Raw genomic sequence first — 16,330 nt, forward strand, 5'->3', positions numbered from 1 at the left:
GGCAGTACGTGCTCTGAGCTGCGTCTCTGTGTCATCTGGTCTGTGGCCTCCGATAGAGCCTCACCAGCCAAGGCTTCTTCTTCTGGAGATGGAGCCCGTGTGCGAGAGGGAGAGAAGGCAGCAGCGCTGTGCGAGCCCGTTCCCATAGCTCCAGGCCCAGTTGCTAGCCACGTGGCAATGCTGGAGGCGTCCGAGTGGCTTTTTCCAGGAGGCAGGAGCCAGCCTTTGCCTGATCCTGCATCACAGAGGCAAAGCGGGTTTTGCTGCTGGGTTAAGGGGGGCAAAAGCAGGTATCCAAAGCCATCCAAGGTGCCCAGGTGATGGATGGGGAGTTTGTCTCTCTGCATTTAATTACCAGCTTTGCAGCTCAGTGGCAAGGCAAAAAGCAGGGCTTGGGCCAAGTAGAGGTCTGTTAAAAGAGACAAGAAGCATTGAAAATTGAGGTGTTTGTTTGTTATTAAGATTTATAATTTCAATTATTTACGTCCAGATCCAAGACTTCTGACCTCCGGAAGTCCCCCTCAAAGTGAATTATTCCCTCATTCAGTTATTTTTTTTGGTATTTGTCCCTGCACTCAAGGAAATCAAATGGGAGAGCTGCACAAGGAGAAGGCTGAGCCTCATATGTGCTTGTCACCAGTCGTCTGCAGTGAGACAAAAATGATTACGGGCTGTCATCGTTCGGCCTGGGTATGGGCTGGCGGTCCTCCAGCCACAGATTTTTTGGCTAGTCTTAAGAGTTTTTGAGAGCTGAAGAGCATCTAAGCTCTTCTCACTAGGAGCAAGCATGCCTGCTTTATAAATATTCCTTAGCTAGCATCTTTATGCCTTGCAATTTTATGAGCAAAATGTGTACTTTTGTCATGCATGGGTTTATTTTTTAAAAGCTCCAGCTCCTGGATCCTAATCCCTAATTCCCTTTTTCTATCCCCTTTTTCCTACCCTTTTCTCCCCCTTTTTCCTGCTCCCTTTTCCCAGCCCCTTTCCCATGCACCGACTGCTGCTGGGGCTCTTGTATCTGGGACTGTTCCTGCCCCAGGTTGGGCTTGTTTTGCTTCTAGATACAGAAATATTTTTTGGAGGACTTTACATCTCAATGCACCTTGCCCTGCCATGGGCAGGAAGGGTGGGGTAAAAGCCCCAAACAGTCCAGTCTGAGAAGCTGGAATAATAATGGGTGCCCAGAGGTGCTTCCCAAAGTTCCACTTTGAACTTTGTGGGCAGACCTGGAAAAAACAGACTTTCCATTTCTCCATATTTCAGGTCTAGGCAGGATGGAGCCAAAGGAGAAGCAGCATGAGGATTTCATAGCTTTCGTGCTGCTGGGCAAAAAGTGCTCCCCGAAGCAGTTTGGCATTCTTGGTGAATGTCATCAGTGATCACTTGTTGCATGTCAACAAGATGGGAATTTCTCAACCAGCTTTTCTGACTTCACAGAGAGGTGATGAAACCCCTGCAGGCACTTATTGCCACTCAAATTGAGCAGAAGCAGGCACAGAGTCAGTTAGGAAGAGGTGTTTAACTGAGCAGAAAAGGGGCCTTGACCTGCAAAAAACCCAACCCACATTGTATTTTACGTTCTGTGAGCAGTATCTGGAAAGATGGTGGGTTTGCAAACAAGTGTTTCATGACCCTGCTTGTGAACACAGACATTGCAGATGTCCTTGTCTGAGCCCAAAAAGCTCTCTGTGGGAAATGGGCACTTTGAGCTGTGAATCAGTCATTGTTGACTTAGTATGAGAAGCATTGCCCCCTTGGAAGAAAGAGCTGGTGAAGAGCCCCGTGCCTGTGAAGGAGGTGGCTGTCTCACGTGTGAACCAGCCCAGCTGGCATCTGGTATTGCCCTGGACAGAGAGCATTTTCATCTTAACTTTTACATATGAGTCAGAGCAGTTTAGACATAGAAGCCTGAACCTTGGCATGAAGGTTGTCACTTAAGACAGTCCAGTTAAAACACTTAGCTTTGGTGTTCACCCTGGATGTGACAAAGGATGTGTTCATATCTGCAAAGGCCTTTGCTGAAGGTTTCTCTGCTTTGGATGCACTCATCCCACACCACCCCCAGCTTTTGCACATGTGCTAAACTCAGGTCTGCCTTCATAAAAGAAAATTCATGTCTCAGATACCCTGTGAATTAATTGGCTTTGGGGATGTTCTTGAGAGATGCTCAGTGGGGTTGGGTGTTGAGTTTTCCTGGTGCAGCCCTCTCCTACTCTGAACTCATCCCCTCCCTTGCCAAACCTGATTGAGAAGCACCTCCAGAAGAGCTTCCAGAGGCCCATCTCCTTGCAGCTGTCTTCTCCCAAGGTTTTCTCAATGTGTGCAGGTAGGTGAGGCTGCAAAGGGTCTTTGCAGCTGACAGCTTTTTTTTGTAAAATGAGGTGTCTGGGGTCACACAGCATTTTAAAAAAGCCAGTGTGCTTGGATAAATTCTGGCAAATCGTTCCTTGCATGGCTACTGGTTTGTAGAGCAATTGCTAATCTTGGGGAGAGAAGAGCTTTGTGATTTATCAGTTTGGTTTTTTTTTAAACTAACACCATGTTCTTGCTGATGCTTTGTCTTGGCACAGAGAACATGAAAGACCTTTTGAGAGCAAAGACATGTTTCAACCATACTCATTTGAGCACACAGAAGTCTCAGCTTGTTCTCCAGACACGTTCTGGGTCATACCCTGGTCTTAACCAGGCTTTGAGGATGTGCATATACATGAAGGATTGTGATCAGGTGTTGGGTCACTTCGGTAATACTATCCAGGGGCAAGCTGGGTGGAAATTCCAGAGGGATCACCTCCTGGACACATTAAATGCTGAAGGCCTGGGCACAGGCTAGTGCTGGTCAGAGGCGTTCACTTTCCAGCGGACTGCCAGCTCAGCCTGGGGTCGTGGAGAAGGGGCCACACTGTGGAAGAATCCAGGCTTCTGGCCCTGGGCAGAAGTGAGAAAAGCTCCTGAGAGGTTTGTGCCCAGGGCTGAGCTGGGAACTGAGCGATCCTAACCCTGGCTTATGAACACAGACTCTCCATCACTGGAGACTGAAGCCCCTGTGTACTACCATGGTCTGAAGGGGCTTCATCCAGAGGAGTTTTCTGATTTTTGCCTTCTCCCTGAAGCCTCTCTTCACCCCTTTGTGTCTTCATTTTGAAATGTCACGCTTCCTCCAGGCTCCAGCTTTCATTGAGTTGCAAACTCTTCCAGAAGCCCACACCAAAGAGTGCCCCTTTGGAGTGGAAGGGATCATTAAAATGCCTTGTTTCTCTTCAAGGCCAGTGTTTATATGGAAAGCAGCCATGTGTGAGTACTTATGTGTGTCCATGGGAAGCTATTCTGTTCCTATGGGCACTTGTCCAAACCTGGTGAGTATAAAAGTGAAATGCATGAAGAGAAGGGTGGGGAAGTGGTGTCCATAGTCCTGCAATGTGGCAGGATACCCTGGTCACTCTTAGCACCTTGCTCGTGAAGCTGGAGAGATGAGTTTTCACGGTCTCACCAGTCCTTTATACTCTTTGGCAGATGGAAGAGGCTGAGAGCAGAGGGGCAGTCCACAACATGGGGTCCCTGATGCAGGCCCACAGATCCAGTCCCACCCCTGCTCCTCCCCTGCCTTCTCTAGCACACTCCCCTTTAAGGCCGAGCTCTCCAGTCACTTGTCCCTCTTTTGCTGCTGTTGTGGGGCTCTGAGCCCTATTCCAGTCCCCTGTACCACACGCCAGCTCCAAGAAATCCCTCAGGGAGAACTGGGAGAAAAAGCCACATCCCGAGGAGCCCACTGGTCAGAAACCTGTGTGTTGCCCCTTCACAGGCCCCATGATCACTCAGATGACTGACTGCATCCTCCTGGGGAACATCGGCAGTGGGCAGGGGCTGTGCATGAACAGCACTGAGAGCTTCATCAGTGACAGCTTCATCAGTGACATCTTCACTGACATGAGCTGCCTGCCCAGTGATGGCAGCCTGAGTGTCATCACCTTACATCTGCCACGGGGAGGGTTCTGCACACGCCTCAAGGCTCCATGGGGATTGTCATGGAATGGGGCAGCCCTGCTTCTGGGACACTGATGAGTGCATCGAGGTCTCACTGGAGAAAGGGAATTGTGTCCTCATCCACTGCTGGGATGGCTTCTCCTGGGGTTCTACTTGCATCATTGTGTAGCTGATGGTCAAACACAGCACAAAGTTGCTGTCAGCTTATGCATTCGTGAGGTATCTGCTGAACATTGAGGAGTGTTGTCAGGACCTGCTGGTGGGTTTGGAGCCTGAGGGCATGAACATCCTGTGCCCAAAGCACTCCCTGCCAAGGAAGATAGCATGGAGCTACATGGACAGGGTGGGTGTGTTGGTTGGCAGCAGCCCTGAATAGGAAAACCCAAAAACCTTAACCCCATTTCATGGCAGACTGTTGCTGTGGGGTGTAGGACAGCACTGGCACAAGATGTGAAAGTGATGGCCTTCCTTTGGAGAGCTCCTAGAGGCTGCTGTCAGCAGAAGAAGAGCATGGAGAGCTCTTTTGGGGATACATTGGAGAGAGCAGGTATGTCCTGGGCAGCATGGGAGCCGTGTGCTTTGCTTTGGTCCTATGTGATTTTGGGAAAGCAAAGGGCAGTCAGACACAGGTTTCCCCAGTGATATTGCCCGAACTTTTACCATGATTACAATTGCTGCTGAGCAGAAGGCTTGTGTTTTGCTAACAGTGTCATCCTTGGAAATAAGACATAGTGTCATCTGGTGTCATGTCACTCCACAGTGCCTGTCCACTTGACACTTGTGGGATGTTGAAGAGGAGGCAAGGTGTAAAGGTGTAGGAGAGTGCCATGAGGGACATCTTCATCAGCCTCATCCTTCCAACATGTGGTGATTCTGTGGAGAAGCCTGGTCCAAAAGAGCCACACCTGAGTCTCTAAAACATTGTGCAGAACCTCCTGTCTGTGACAGGTCTTCCCTCTGTCTGACCTCGCAGGATGGTGGAAGTGCTTTGGGAATGGTGGCCCACACCCATAATGCATTCCTCTAGCCCAAGTGGCAGGAAATGAGGGAAGGGAACAAGGTCAGATGCTCCATAGGAAAGTATCCAAGTATGAACAGTGCATCCATTCTGGCCCCTGTGGAATACCCTCACTTACACCTAATATTCACAGAGCCAGACACCTCTCTGAAGAATGTACTGGAGCTTCCTTATGCCTTCCTTGAGCTTTTCTGCAAGAAATTTGTTCCTTCATCACTCAAACATTTACGTAATTCCTTTGGAAACTTCCGTCTTTCTTAATGTTAACCATAGCTTCTAACTTTGACACGGATTTGTTTTTCCGTTCTTCCTTGTGCTCACTGGGTTTCTTCCTTGTGGCATTTAGGTCTGGGGCCTCTTTCTTTTTCTGGGAGAGTTGCCCTACAGCTTAACCCCTGTGCAAGGCAGCTCCATGGAAAGCCTTCTGCAGACTTGGAGGCTCGACCTGCTCATCCTATTACCACACCTCACCATCCACTCCTCCCATATCCTACGAACACCTCTGTTGGCCAGTATTTTGTTCATGGGACTTCTTTCTTTGAACTTCTTTTTTCCAACATATCAGGCCAACACTTTCCTGTCACAAGGTGAAAACCATATCCTTGAATTCTGAGCAGATCTCTTTTGCTGGGCTCCAGGAGGTTCAGAATATCTTCACCTCACATTGCTGAAGGAAACTCCCTGGCTGTGGGAAATTTTGAATGGAGAACTGCCCCAGTTTTGATTCCTCCACCAAGAACTGAGCTGCTCTCTGGAGGACTGATGGGCCAGCAGAGGCCAGAATGTGTAGCTGCAGCATTTCAAAGGGACAAATCCCAAGTGGACCCAGCCTTGCCCACACTAATGGTTTCCCCTCCTCCATGTGCTACCATGGCAAACCCCTGCAAGACACCATTCCCATCCCAAGGACTTGCTCTTCCTTCAGCAGCATCTGCAGCACTATTTGCGTGGTGCTGAGGGTGGTAAAACAGGAAGCCTGCAGCAAGGGATTTGCCACTATCTATATAATGTCTGGGAGTCGCCTGGAAAATATTGTCAGGGCCATGTCTGAATCAGCCTAAAAAATCCCAGCTGGAAGAGGAGGGAGCGCCTGGCCTGGGGGAGGAGAGCAGGAGCTGTTTGGGTCCCTGTCTCCATGGGATCCCCTACACACACACACTACATGTGCTGTGACCAGGGCTGGGGAATATTTCCAGCTACGTTTCCACCTGCTTCTCCTTCAGATCCATGGAGATATGGGTCTGGGTCATCCCACAGAGGGGATTACCCTTCTTGCTGTCAGCGTGGGGCTGCTACCCCATGCTCTGCTGCCTTTCTCCAGCCCCTGGCTGGATTTGAAGCTTGGGGCTGCCTGCAGCAGCTCCTCAGATTGTTTTTCAAAAAAACGGAGTTGTGTTAAAATATTTCGCACAGGGAAGAGCTGAAAATATTTCCTGTGTGAGGGAAATAAGTGAGGTTAAAAAAGCTAGTGCTGGACGGCTTATTATGGGATTGCTCTTGCATATGCTGTCGGCAGTGGATATTTGGGGTGCAAGCTCTTTCCTCTCTTCCTTCCTTCCTGAAGAGCAGAGCTGTTCCCAAGCCCTTGGAGGCAAATTGAATCATGTCCTTGTCCATGGATAAGCCACTCTGTGTATCCAAGGGGAAATTTTAATTAGAGGCCTTGCAGATGGATGGCTGTGTGCAGGGAGCCTGGGCTCCCCAGAGATTCGAAGCCGTATCTATTGTGACTGGTTGGTGGCAGGAGGAGGGAGAGGAAGGCTCCCTCCTTGGCACTTCTGAGGAAAAACACCTCCCCAGCTCCTCCAGACCCCATGGGTAGAAGATGTTCTCCTCCTCCCCACCCCTCCTTCCCTGGGGGCTGCCCTCTCCTGTTCTCCTGCTGGCCTGGCCTGCCCCAGCCAAGGGAGGTGCACAGGGGACTCTTGCACATCATTGGTCTGAGAAGGTCTCCATGCCCTTAAAGAGAAGGTGGATTTTCTGCTGAGCCACCCGAGAAGCCCTTTTATACCTCCTTACTCAGCCAGCTGCCTGAGGCTCGTCTGTCCATCCTGTCCAGCCAGCACGACTCTGATTTTCTCCTCCAGACTTGGGTGAGCCTTTTTGCATATCTCTTAATGACCCAGCTTGCTCTTAGGGAGTGATGGGGGAGCAGATTTGCTTACCTGAGTATTCAGGAGATAAATACCAGGTGGGGGTGGCCTGCTGGGAGAAACAGGGGTGCTAATAAAACTTCCTCCATCCTTTGCTTGTCAGAGAGGGTCTGTGCACTGGAAAGGTTCCCTCTGTCTCTTCCAGTGAGCTTTTTTCCTTTTGATTTCATGCTTTCCCCTCCCTTGGCTGGTTCTGCTCTCAGTTTGAGTGGCGAGGGCAAGTGAAGCCTAACGCTGACCTCCACAGGGCCATGGGATTCAGGATCCTTGCCTGCTGTGACTGGGCTACGCTCCCTGCTTACACCCCTTCCTCCAGTTCCCTACCCGACCCTTGCAGTGCCTTCCTCCCCAAAAACACCCTTGGACAGGCACCGACATCCAAATTTATGGTGTCCTCCCGGCAGAACAGGTGATTCAAGCCCACGTCGCGGGCAGCGAGCTGCAGCCCGGCGTTGTCCCCTTGGTTGCCCGGCGTCGCTGCGGCCGAAGCGGGAGCGTGTGCTTGCGGGGCAGGGATGGCAGTAAAAATAGCCGGCGTTCCTCGGCCGCCCCGGCTGCAGCTCCGCCACCTGCGGCGGCTTGTGCTGCGCATCGCTCCGACCTCCCTGAGTCACGGGGGCTGGCACCGGGGAGAGGCTGCCGTCCCAGGAGACAGCTGCAGCTCCTTCTGCAGCTCCCTGGCCATTTTTAGAAGCACTTTCCCCCCCTCCTCTCTGAAGTAATGTGATGGGCCTGCACATTTTCCAGGATAATGTTTCCTTGGCCCTGCAAGCCGTGCCTCCTGCCTCGGGCATGAGCCCCCGTTAATGCTTCCCCTCCTGACGGAGCCTCCCAGGTCTGCAGACGGCTGCTTTTGGGGGCCTTGTCTGCCCTGCAGAGGACTGGCTTGGGAGATGCAAGCAGCAGATATTGCTCTGCTAGAGAAGCAAAATTCTATTTGTGTGGAAATCATTTACAGCAAAGGAAAGGTGCTCTTCCATCTCTTCCCTAATAAGCTGCGTTGTACGTGTAAATTTTCCACTTAAAGCAAATGCAAGGAATTGTCTGGGGATTTTTTTTTTTGTGCCTGTATCAACTCAACCACAATTTCCAACCCTGCTCTACATCACCTGTGCTGAGGTTGCTGCAACAGGCTCCCCTGTCCCACAGAATGTGTGCATACACTGGCAGCAGCACCCTCTGAAGTCCTTCCTTGTCACCTGGAGTCACTGCCAACCCTTTGCAGGCTTTGAGATATTTCTTGTTTATGAACTGAAGTAAGGTTGAATGGCAAAGTAAAGCAGTAAACTGAAAATAGCTTTTACCTTTTCTTTCTTCATTGAATAAAATGGTTTTCTGGGGGTCAAACAAGAAGCATACCTGCAGGAATCACTGTCACAGATCTCTCTTTTTCTGGCTCAGCCCCACCTGGTCTTTTCCAGAAGTCCCTTGATGCTAAGGTTTGTGTTGCTATGAGGAAATGTTTGCCTCTTGTCTACAAACTGCAGCCTAGTTCCCTATATGATGAAAAATTGGTGAAGTTGGGAAACGAGAACAGACCTGTTCCTCATTTTATTTTCTAGAGGAGTCTTCCTTTGTTTTTAAACCCAAGAAAGTGACCACCAGCATGAATAGTTATGAACTTTTTTTCTTGGTTTTCATTTCAGGCTCACAACCATCTAAACCAAGATGTCTGAGTAAGTTCCCGTTTTTCTGTCTCCAATATATTGTTGGCATTTAAAAACTTTTGTTCAACCATCAACTTTTTATGCTTGTTAAAATTCTTCTGCTTGTTTTCAGTTAGGATGCTAACTAACTGCCTTTTTTTCCTCTTTCCCCGTTCTCTTCCTTCCTTTCCTTGTCCATCTGCTTTTCCTGAACAGTGAAGAGGTAAGTGTGTTTTGCTGGGGTTTTCCCTTTAGCGATACTCATGGCAGCAGTCCTGGTTTCACTGTTCCTTCCTAGGAAAATCAGCTGCTGGGGGTGTGTGTGGGAGGAATGGCTCATCGTTATTTTCTTGCTGACTCCTCCTGGCAAACACGTGAAGGAGAAGAAAAATCCCTTTTGAAAGGCTTTTTTTTGTCTCCTGGCTTGGAGTTAGATGCTTTTTTTCCTCCATTCCTGCTTCTCCAGCCGGCCACGAGATGGTGCTGGGAAGGCAGTGGTCCAGAGCCACCTCTCCTCCATCATCCATCCACCATCCCGCCCTTGGCCTAGCATCCCATCCTCTCCTCCTTCCCCACGTCTACCCCTTCATTTTCTACACACTGAGCACTGAAAAATCACTTCTAAAAGCCATTCCAAGGAGATCTGGATCCAGGGGAGTGTGAGCAGGGTGGAGGTTGCATTCTTAGCAAGTTTTCCCCGGCTTCTGGCAGAGCCAGGTGGGGCTGGGGGCGCCTGGAAAAATGCAGGGGAAGGTGTGGGAGGATTGTTCGTGGCTTTGTCACTCCACATTTCCTCTTAGCAAATTGCTCCATCCTTCATTTCTGCTTGGCATCTCCCCATATGTCTGAAACACCACAAGCTCCAGCTTGCTCTCACCCAGGGAAAAGAGGATGTCAGGGACACATAGAAACACCACAAAATGGTGCTGATATCCAACACATTCTTTTACTCCCCATCAAACCCAGACCTCCCAGAAAAGGCTGGGAGGACACTCTTTGCTAAGGTACCAGTTTTCAGATGGAGAATAAGCCCTGGACTAACAGCCCTCAAGGAATCTGATTACCTGATGGTTAATGGTGTGCTGCATCTCTGAGCATGGTGCCTTTTCTCTGCAGAGCCCTCCAGCCCTGTCAGGAGGGCCTTGGCACCATTTGCATATGCAAGACATGTCATATTTTGTTACATTTCACTCTGCACATCCTTATCTACTTCCTCCTCTATGCAGCACAGACCCACACCCAAGTGCTGCTTTCTACTCCCCGCCCCTCAGCATATCAGATGTGTTTCCCCTGGGCTAGCCCAACTCAGACGTGCCCTGTCTTCTGGGTGAAATGCTCAGGAAACAGCTGAAATGCAGAAGTTGTGGGTTTTTTATAAATAGGAGCCCTGGTCCAGCATGACAAGTACAGAAGGGCAGCCTGTGGTTGTGTCTGTCCTCCATCTGTGATGAGCCCCTGCTTCAGTATCACTTGTGCTGGGTCTTTTCAGCTTCAAGAAATTACACAGCCTTCATGTTTTCACCTGTCTGGCTGTCCTTGTCACCAGAATGTCAGAAGGATACGTGCCTTGGACTGCTCAGAAAGACATCCCACAGCTCCTGAGTGCCCAGGGACATGGGGGTCATTAGCTTGAGCACAAAGTAAAACACATCTGAGTGAAGAGGAAGTTAGAGAAAAGGCTAAAAGTCCCAAGAAGACAAGTTTGAAGTCATATTCTATATATATATTTTCAAGCTCATCACCCTTGTTACCTCTTCCTGAGGGACTTTGTAGGTTTTAGCTACCTGAGGCTGGCAAATCTGGGTTCAGCAGGGAGCCTCTTCCTTGAGTGCTGCTGGTTTGGGGACCAACTGTATGTCAAGCTGTCCATCGTGGCTGGAGCCATCTTGCAGGTCCTTGGTGGACTGTGGCATTGCATGGGGAAGGGCAATGGAAAGGGGAATGGGGGCCTGATAACCTGCTTTTCTCTTGTTTCTTCCACTTGCAGAAAAGGAGGAGGGCAGCCACTGCCCGTCGGCAGCACCTGAAGGTACGTGGCACTGCTGTGGCTATGTGATGTGTGTCCCGACCTTCCCATCTTCCATCCCAAGCCAGCCAGCTCTCAGCACTCTCCCTACTAGAAGAGGCCACAATGCACAACGTGGGGGCCCCCCCACCCCACTTACTGGGTCTCCACCATGTCCCTTGCTTGGAAATGGTGGTATTGATGGGAACTCCCCAAGCTGCCTCTCCATCAGGACTCCCACTCCCCTGACGACCCCCCTGCCCTCCTTCCTTGCCTCCACCCAGTGCTGACCCTTCTCCTGCTGCCTTCCAGAGTGCTATGCTCCAGCTGGCTGCCACTGAAATAGAAAAAGAAGCAGCTGCTAAAGAAGTGGAAAAGCAAAACTACCTGGCAGAACATTGCCCTCCTCTGTCGCTCCCAGGATCCATGCAGGAACTTCAGGTAAAGGCTTCTTTAACCCCCTCAGTGCTGGAGCAGAAAAGATTTGACTTCATCAGTCAGCCTGTTGGATCTAGACCAGCCTTCCCATCCTTCCCATCTTGACCCTATTCTCACCTGTGTTGCCCTGGAGCCAGATGGACCTGCAGCTGGCTTGAGAGGCAGATGGGGTCTCTCTACAAAAAAAAGGGATCTGGCTGGCAGGAAATATGTGTTTTAAATGTTGAGGCAGTAGCACGGAGATTAGGAGATGGCTGACAAGCCATTCTTCACCTCAATCCCCTCTAGTCTTCTGGACTGAGGGCTTTCAGAGCCAGAGCAGTCAGGAGAGAGGTATTGTGTGTGTGGGTCCTAGCAGTCAACATCCCTCTCTGCTTTCCTCCCAGGAGCTGTGCAAAAAGCTTCATGCCAAGATAGAGTCAGTGGATGAAGAGAGGTATGACACAGAGGTGAAGCTACAGAAGACTACCAAGGAGGTGAGTTTACCCTGGAGCCATCCTTCAGGGTAGTCTCCAGCCTATTCCTCATGCCTCATGAAACCTATGCCCTGCTCTCTCTCTGCCCCCCACCCCCATTTCATCCACCCCAGCTGGAAGACTTGAGCCAGAAACTCTTTGACCTGCGTGGCAAGTTCAAGCGGCCGCCGCTGCGCAGGGTGCGCATGTCTGCTGACGCGATGCTGCGGGCCCTGCTGGGCTCCAAGCACAAGGTCTGCATGGACCTCAGAGCCAACCTGAAACAAGTGAAGAAGGAGGACACTGAGAAGGTATCCTTCCCTCTTCCCTTTTTCCCTAACAGGAGTTGGCCCCCACCCTTCAGGGCTCACACTTTCCTGTATGATAGACAGGGTTGAGAATGACTCTTTCTCCATAATGTTCTTCTTCTTGCTCAGTATTTCCTCCTCTGGCACCCATGATGTTGAAACAGGAGGGTGCAGCTCAAAAAGATGTATAGCATGGGTGGAACTGTGTTCCTCTAGCTGACGTGGGGGTTTCCACGGGTGGGCTGGTGTGGGGCCCAGGCTGGATGGGTTCTTACCCTGGGGGGCACCACTCGCACCAACGCAACCATCCCTCCCCCAGGAGAAGGATCTCCGCGATGTCGGTGACTGGAGGAAGAACATTGAGGAGAAGTCTGGCATGGAGGGCAGAAAGAAGATGTTCGAGGCTGGCGAGTCCTAAGCACCTGTGTCTCTACACCTGCCCTCCTCTCCCTGCTGTCCCCGCTGCCCCGCTGGGCTCAGGGGCGCTGACTGGGTGCCATTTCTCTCTAGTTTTGCAAAGAGCTGCATCGTGGCAGCAGTGATGTAAATAAAGCTTTGGTGGGAGAGGTGGATGTTGCCTGCCTAGATGGCCAGACCCCGACTCATGCCATGGTGCCTGCAGAGACTTCCTCACTGTGGGAGTCCTGGAGGGGATGGGGAAGCTTTGGTAGGGGCTGTGCTGAGGGGATAGGGGACGTCTCTGCTGTTGGTCCCCTCCAAAGCTGCAGATGCTCATGCCCTTCCCCAGTGGTGAAGAGACAGAGATAACAGTCCAAGACCCAGAGGTGTTGCAGAACCTCATCAGCAGGACGTTGTGGGGAAGAGCTGGGAAGGGGGGAGAGGAGTGGCATCTGCAGGGCAGAAGCAGACCCTTTGGCTCCAGTGGGATTTGGGAGGTGCAAAGTCAGGACAACCTTGGCAGCACCTGCAGCAGCACCCTGGAACTGGTACGGTGTAGGGTGCTGTGGTTTAGAGATGATGGCTGTCACCAGAGTGGCATGGGCAGCTGGGGGGGCAGTGGGTCACTCCTCTCCCTGCCATGGTGGGAATGTCCATGCCACCCACTTTTCTTTTGGGTTAGCCCAGCACTTCCAAATTTCTAGCTGTCGACAAGTAAAATCTTAAATCAGTCTCAACGGTTTTTAGAAAAAGAACAAAACAAGAAAAAGCCCCAAATTCACCTTCCTTCTGCTGTCTCCCATCCCCCCAAACCCTCAGCCCATGAAGTTTCCGGCACAGCTCACTTCTGCTGAGCACAGGAAAAGTGAAACAGTGGCAGCACCCTGGTGCTGGAGCTGTGCGTGCGGCCACCGTGCCAGCCAGGGGAGAAGATGTCAGACTCGGAGGGCTGCCAGGAGGGTGCAGAAGGAGTGAGCCAAGTGGGAGACGAATCCCCTGGGGAGAATGAGAGGTAAGGCCTGGGGACAACACAGCTGCCTTCCAGTCCCGGGATACCGGGAAGCTGGGAAACTGGGAGGGCATGGTGGGAAAGGAGGATGTGCAGCCAGAACAATGATGAACCACGAGGCTGGAGTGGGTCAGATGTTCTGTCAGGCTTTTGACAAGCTTCTCCAGCTAGGAGGAGAGTTAGATTTTCTAAAGGTCTCATCCCCTTTGAACTTCAAAGCCCTTGGGAGGGGGTTGATCGAGTGGGGAACACCAGCTCCAGAAGCAGGCAAGCTCAAGTGAGGGGTCTGGTGACCTGGAGCTGCTCTGTGGCCGAAATCAGCCCCATGTCTAAAGACCTCTCTAATGTGGAGATCAGCTGCCTCCTCTCCTTGCTGGGCACGTCTGATTTCTTGCTGCATCCCCTATGTCTCCAGCTGAATTTACCTGGCAATGTTTCAGGCTGGCTGCTGTAAAGTTATATATCTCCCTGTGCTTCTGCTCTGCTTTATTGCTTTATCAGCAGAGACTGTAAAATTTGGGGTCTCTTCACTCGAATACAGACAACTTTCCATGGGGGCTAAAAGAATACAGATCAGTAGCAGAGACCACATCTGTCTGTGGTGGAGGCAGACAGATAAGCTCAGCAAAAGTGCATCACCCAGAAGTATGGAAGATTTGGACTGGGTTCAGGCTGAGCATCCAGGGAGCTTAGGAGGTTGCCTGATTTTTCACCTCCAGCTTCAAAGCTTGCATTAGCATTTCTCCCGAAGGCTTCTGAGAGCCAGCGAAGCTAATGTTGACAGGAAAAAAAGCCCCTTGAGTGACAATGAGAGGAGAAAGGTGTGTCATCTCCTGTCATCAGTGGTGGCAGTAAGTGCTTCGGCTGACACCTGACAGCAATTAGCCTTGGCTGAAGATTTGACTGGAAGCTTCAAAAGGTGCTGGAAGGCTCTATGCATGACTCACTGCTGAAACAAAGGGGAAGCCTTGGCTGCTGGGGGAGCACAAGGCTTTCCTCAGCACCGGGATCGATGTGATTCCCAGCATTGTCCCTGCCTGGCTGTGTCTCTGCTGCAGGCTCAGCTCACCTCGAGCAGCAAGGAGCAGGTGCTGTGTTTGGCCCAAGGCAAGCAAACCTTCCTGCTCCCCTCTTTCTGCAGTAAGTGCAGGTACCTTGGTGCAGTCAGGGCCACCGGTGGGGTCTGCTGGTGGGGCTGGGTGAGCTTGTTCCCTTTTCTGTTTCCTGCTGGAGTTTCAGCTAAATAAAAGGCTGTCTGGAGGAGTCTGTTCTGTTGCACTCAGACCCTTACAGCCTTGTTTAAAAAGGGTGTGAACACTGACAGCAGGGTGGCGCATCCCTTCCTCTCTAGCTGTGTTCTAGAATCTTAATGAAATAGGAAACTTGATGGCAAAAATAGTGAGCAGAAATGAGTTCCTCTTTGTTTTAAAAATATGAAGAATAACTTTCCCTTACAATTTGTATAATAGTTTCATGTGCAGCTCTAAACTTCTCTTGCTTTTCCTTGTGCTGTTTAAACGTTTGCTAGACTCTGGTGATTTCCACTCCCAAAATGGAGGAAGGAAGTGCTTACTTGCTGTTTTGGGTCTACCTTTTCTCACCCTGTGGCTAGCTTATCTTCCTGATCATCCTCTCCTGGACGAAAAAGCTCTTTTCAAGCTGACCCATGGATGGATGGAGGCAGGATAAGGTTCTAAGGACAGCCTAAAGCATGATGGATGTCAGAGCAACAATCTTGTGATGGAGCTGCCAGGAAAGTGAATCCCAAGGCTCCTGGGTATAATGCACAGTGGGAGATGGCAGGGGAAAAATATCAGTGCTGTGTGTCCTTAAACAATGAACTTTGTCTATTTAACTGTGCCCAGTGTATATAGAAGAGGAGCTTGCATTAGAAAATGTCCTAGAAATCTTAATTTGAACATAGCCTACTCTGTTCCCTCATACAAATTGGGACATACTGGCAAAGTCCTGCTGATGCTGGTGTAACACTGCTTAAACCAGACCAGTGTTATGCTCTCTTCCATGAACTGGACTTGCTATATGGGAAACTGCTGTGGTGTGAGCCTTCCCAAATAAGTGAGAAGCTGGGGGGAGCTCTGGGGAGGTGGCTGCTTAGCTTGTCCTCCCTTGATGCCCAGGGCTTGGGAACCCAGTATGCACAACGTCTGTTACTCAGAGCTCTCTCCATAAAGCTCTGGAGGCTTCAGGTAACCCCTGCCTTTAGTTCCTACCCCCATAGCCGTGCACACCCCTTCGGCTGTGCTCTGCAGGATATCTGTACCTGGGAGGCAGATTGGCTTTTCCCCTGTCTCCTTCCTCCTGGGTCTTCCCTCCCCATGAGCTGCAGGGCAGGGAGCCCTTGGCAGCCCATGTATGGTCACTGCCTGGGGGGAGGCTCTGCTGTGCCAGCAAGCCCCAGGCTTTTCCTTGCCATGTCCATCCCCAGCTGTCTTGAATTCTCCAGATCCTTAGAGGAGCCTCAAGGGTCTTTGCTGAAATGGCTGCTGTTGCTAAGTATACCCATGGTTGGAAGGAGGTTGTTTGGGAAAGCTGATACTTGGAGAGTTTTTGGACCCCTCAGTACACCAGATTCCTTGGGAGTAGAATGGAGGGATGGCTGATCCCTGCTCAGGAGTGACTGGTCACAGTTTGACCCAGCTGGGCTCATTAAAGTGGAAAAATAGTAGGGAAATTAACAGGGGAGGCCCAGATGGATTATTTAATGAAGCCGGGTTATACTTACGGTTTCCAAATTGGATATAGGTGCTCTGGCAGTGGCATTAGGGATAAAGAACTGTCTCTAATTATAGGAGGTATCAGGTGCCTTCACTGTCCTTTTCTCCTTGGGGAAAAAAAAATAAATTAAGCCTGGCTTGCCTCGCCTTGCCTCCGAGCTTATTTTGCTATGTAAAGCTATG

At 50.7% G+C, this 16,330-nt stretch overlaps 2 protein-coding genes across 2 annotated transcripts in view; both read left to right on the forward strand.

Moving 5' to 3' along the window:
- Window positions 1-6,983: 6,983 nt before the first annotated feature.
- TNNI2 (troponin I2, fast skeletal type) lies at window positions 6,984-12,599 on the forward strand. The gene is made up of 8 exons (XM_010397278.3): window positions 6,984-7,092; window positions 8,799-8,828; window positions 9,015-9,021; window positions 10,786-10,827; window positions 11,116-11,244; window positions 11,628-11,717; window positions 11,831-12,007; window positions 12,324-12,599. Exons 2-8 carry the CDS (start codon window positions 8,821-8,823, stop codon window positions 12,420-12,422), a joined length of 552 nt encoding a protein of 183 aa, XP_010395580.1. The 5' UTR covers window positions 6,984-7,092; window positions 8,799-8,820; the 3' UTR covers window positions 12,423-12,599.
- Window positions 12,600-13,266: 667 nt separating this feature from the next.
- LSP1 (lymphocyte specific protein 1) overlaps window positions 13,267-16,330 on the forward strand; it is a 48,655-nt gene continuing 45,591 nt past the window's right edge. Inside the window, exon 1 of the mRNA XM_010397159.4 lies at window positions 13,267-13,415. Coding sequence (XP_010395461.1) covers window positions 13,336-13,415 — 80 coding nt within the window. The 5' untranslated portion in view covers window positions 13,267-13,335. The remainder of the gene's footprint in view (window positions 13,416-16,330) is intronic.

Source organism: Corvus cornix, chromosome 5, assembly GCF_000738735.6.
Source record: "Corvus cornix cornix isolate S_Up_H32 chromosome 5, ASM73873v5, whole genome shotgun sequence".
Taxonomy (NCBI): Eukaryota; Metazoa; Chordata; class Aves; order Passeriformes; family Corvidae; genus Corvus; species Corvus cornix.

What these genes read in the sequence shown, in the direction of transcription:
- TNNI2 (XM_010397278.3), top strand. An exon ending in GATCCATGCAGGAACTTCAG is followed by an intron (nt 11,245 to 11,627) that starts GTAAAGGCTTCT and finishes CTTTCCTCCCAG; the next exon opens with GAGCTGTGCAAAAAGCTTCA. An exon ending in AGAAGGAGGACACTGAGAAG is followed by an intron (nt 12,008 to 12,323) that starts GTATCCTTCCCT and finishes TCCCTCCCCCAG; the next exon opens with GAGAAGGATCTCCGCGATGT.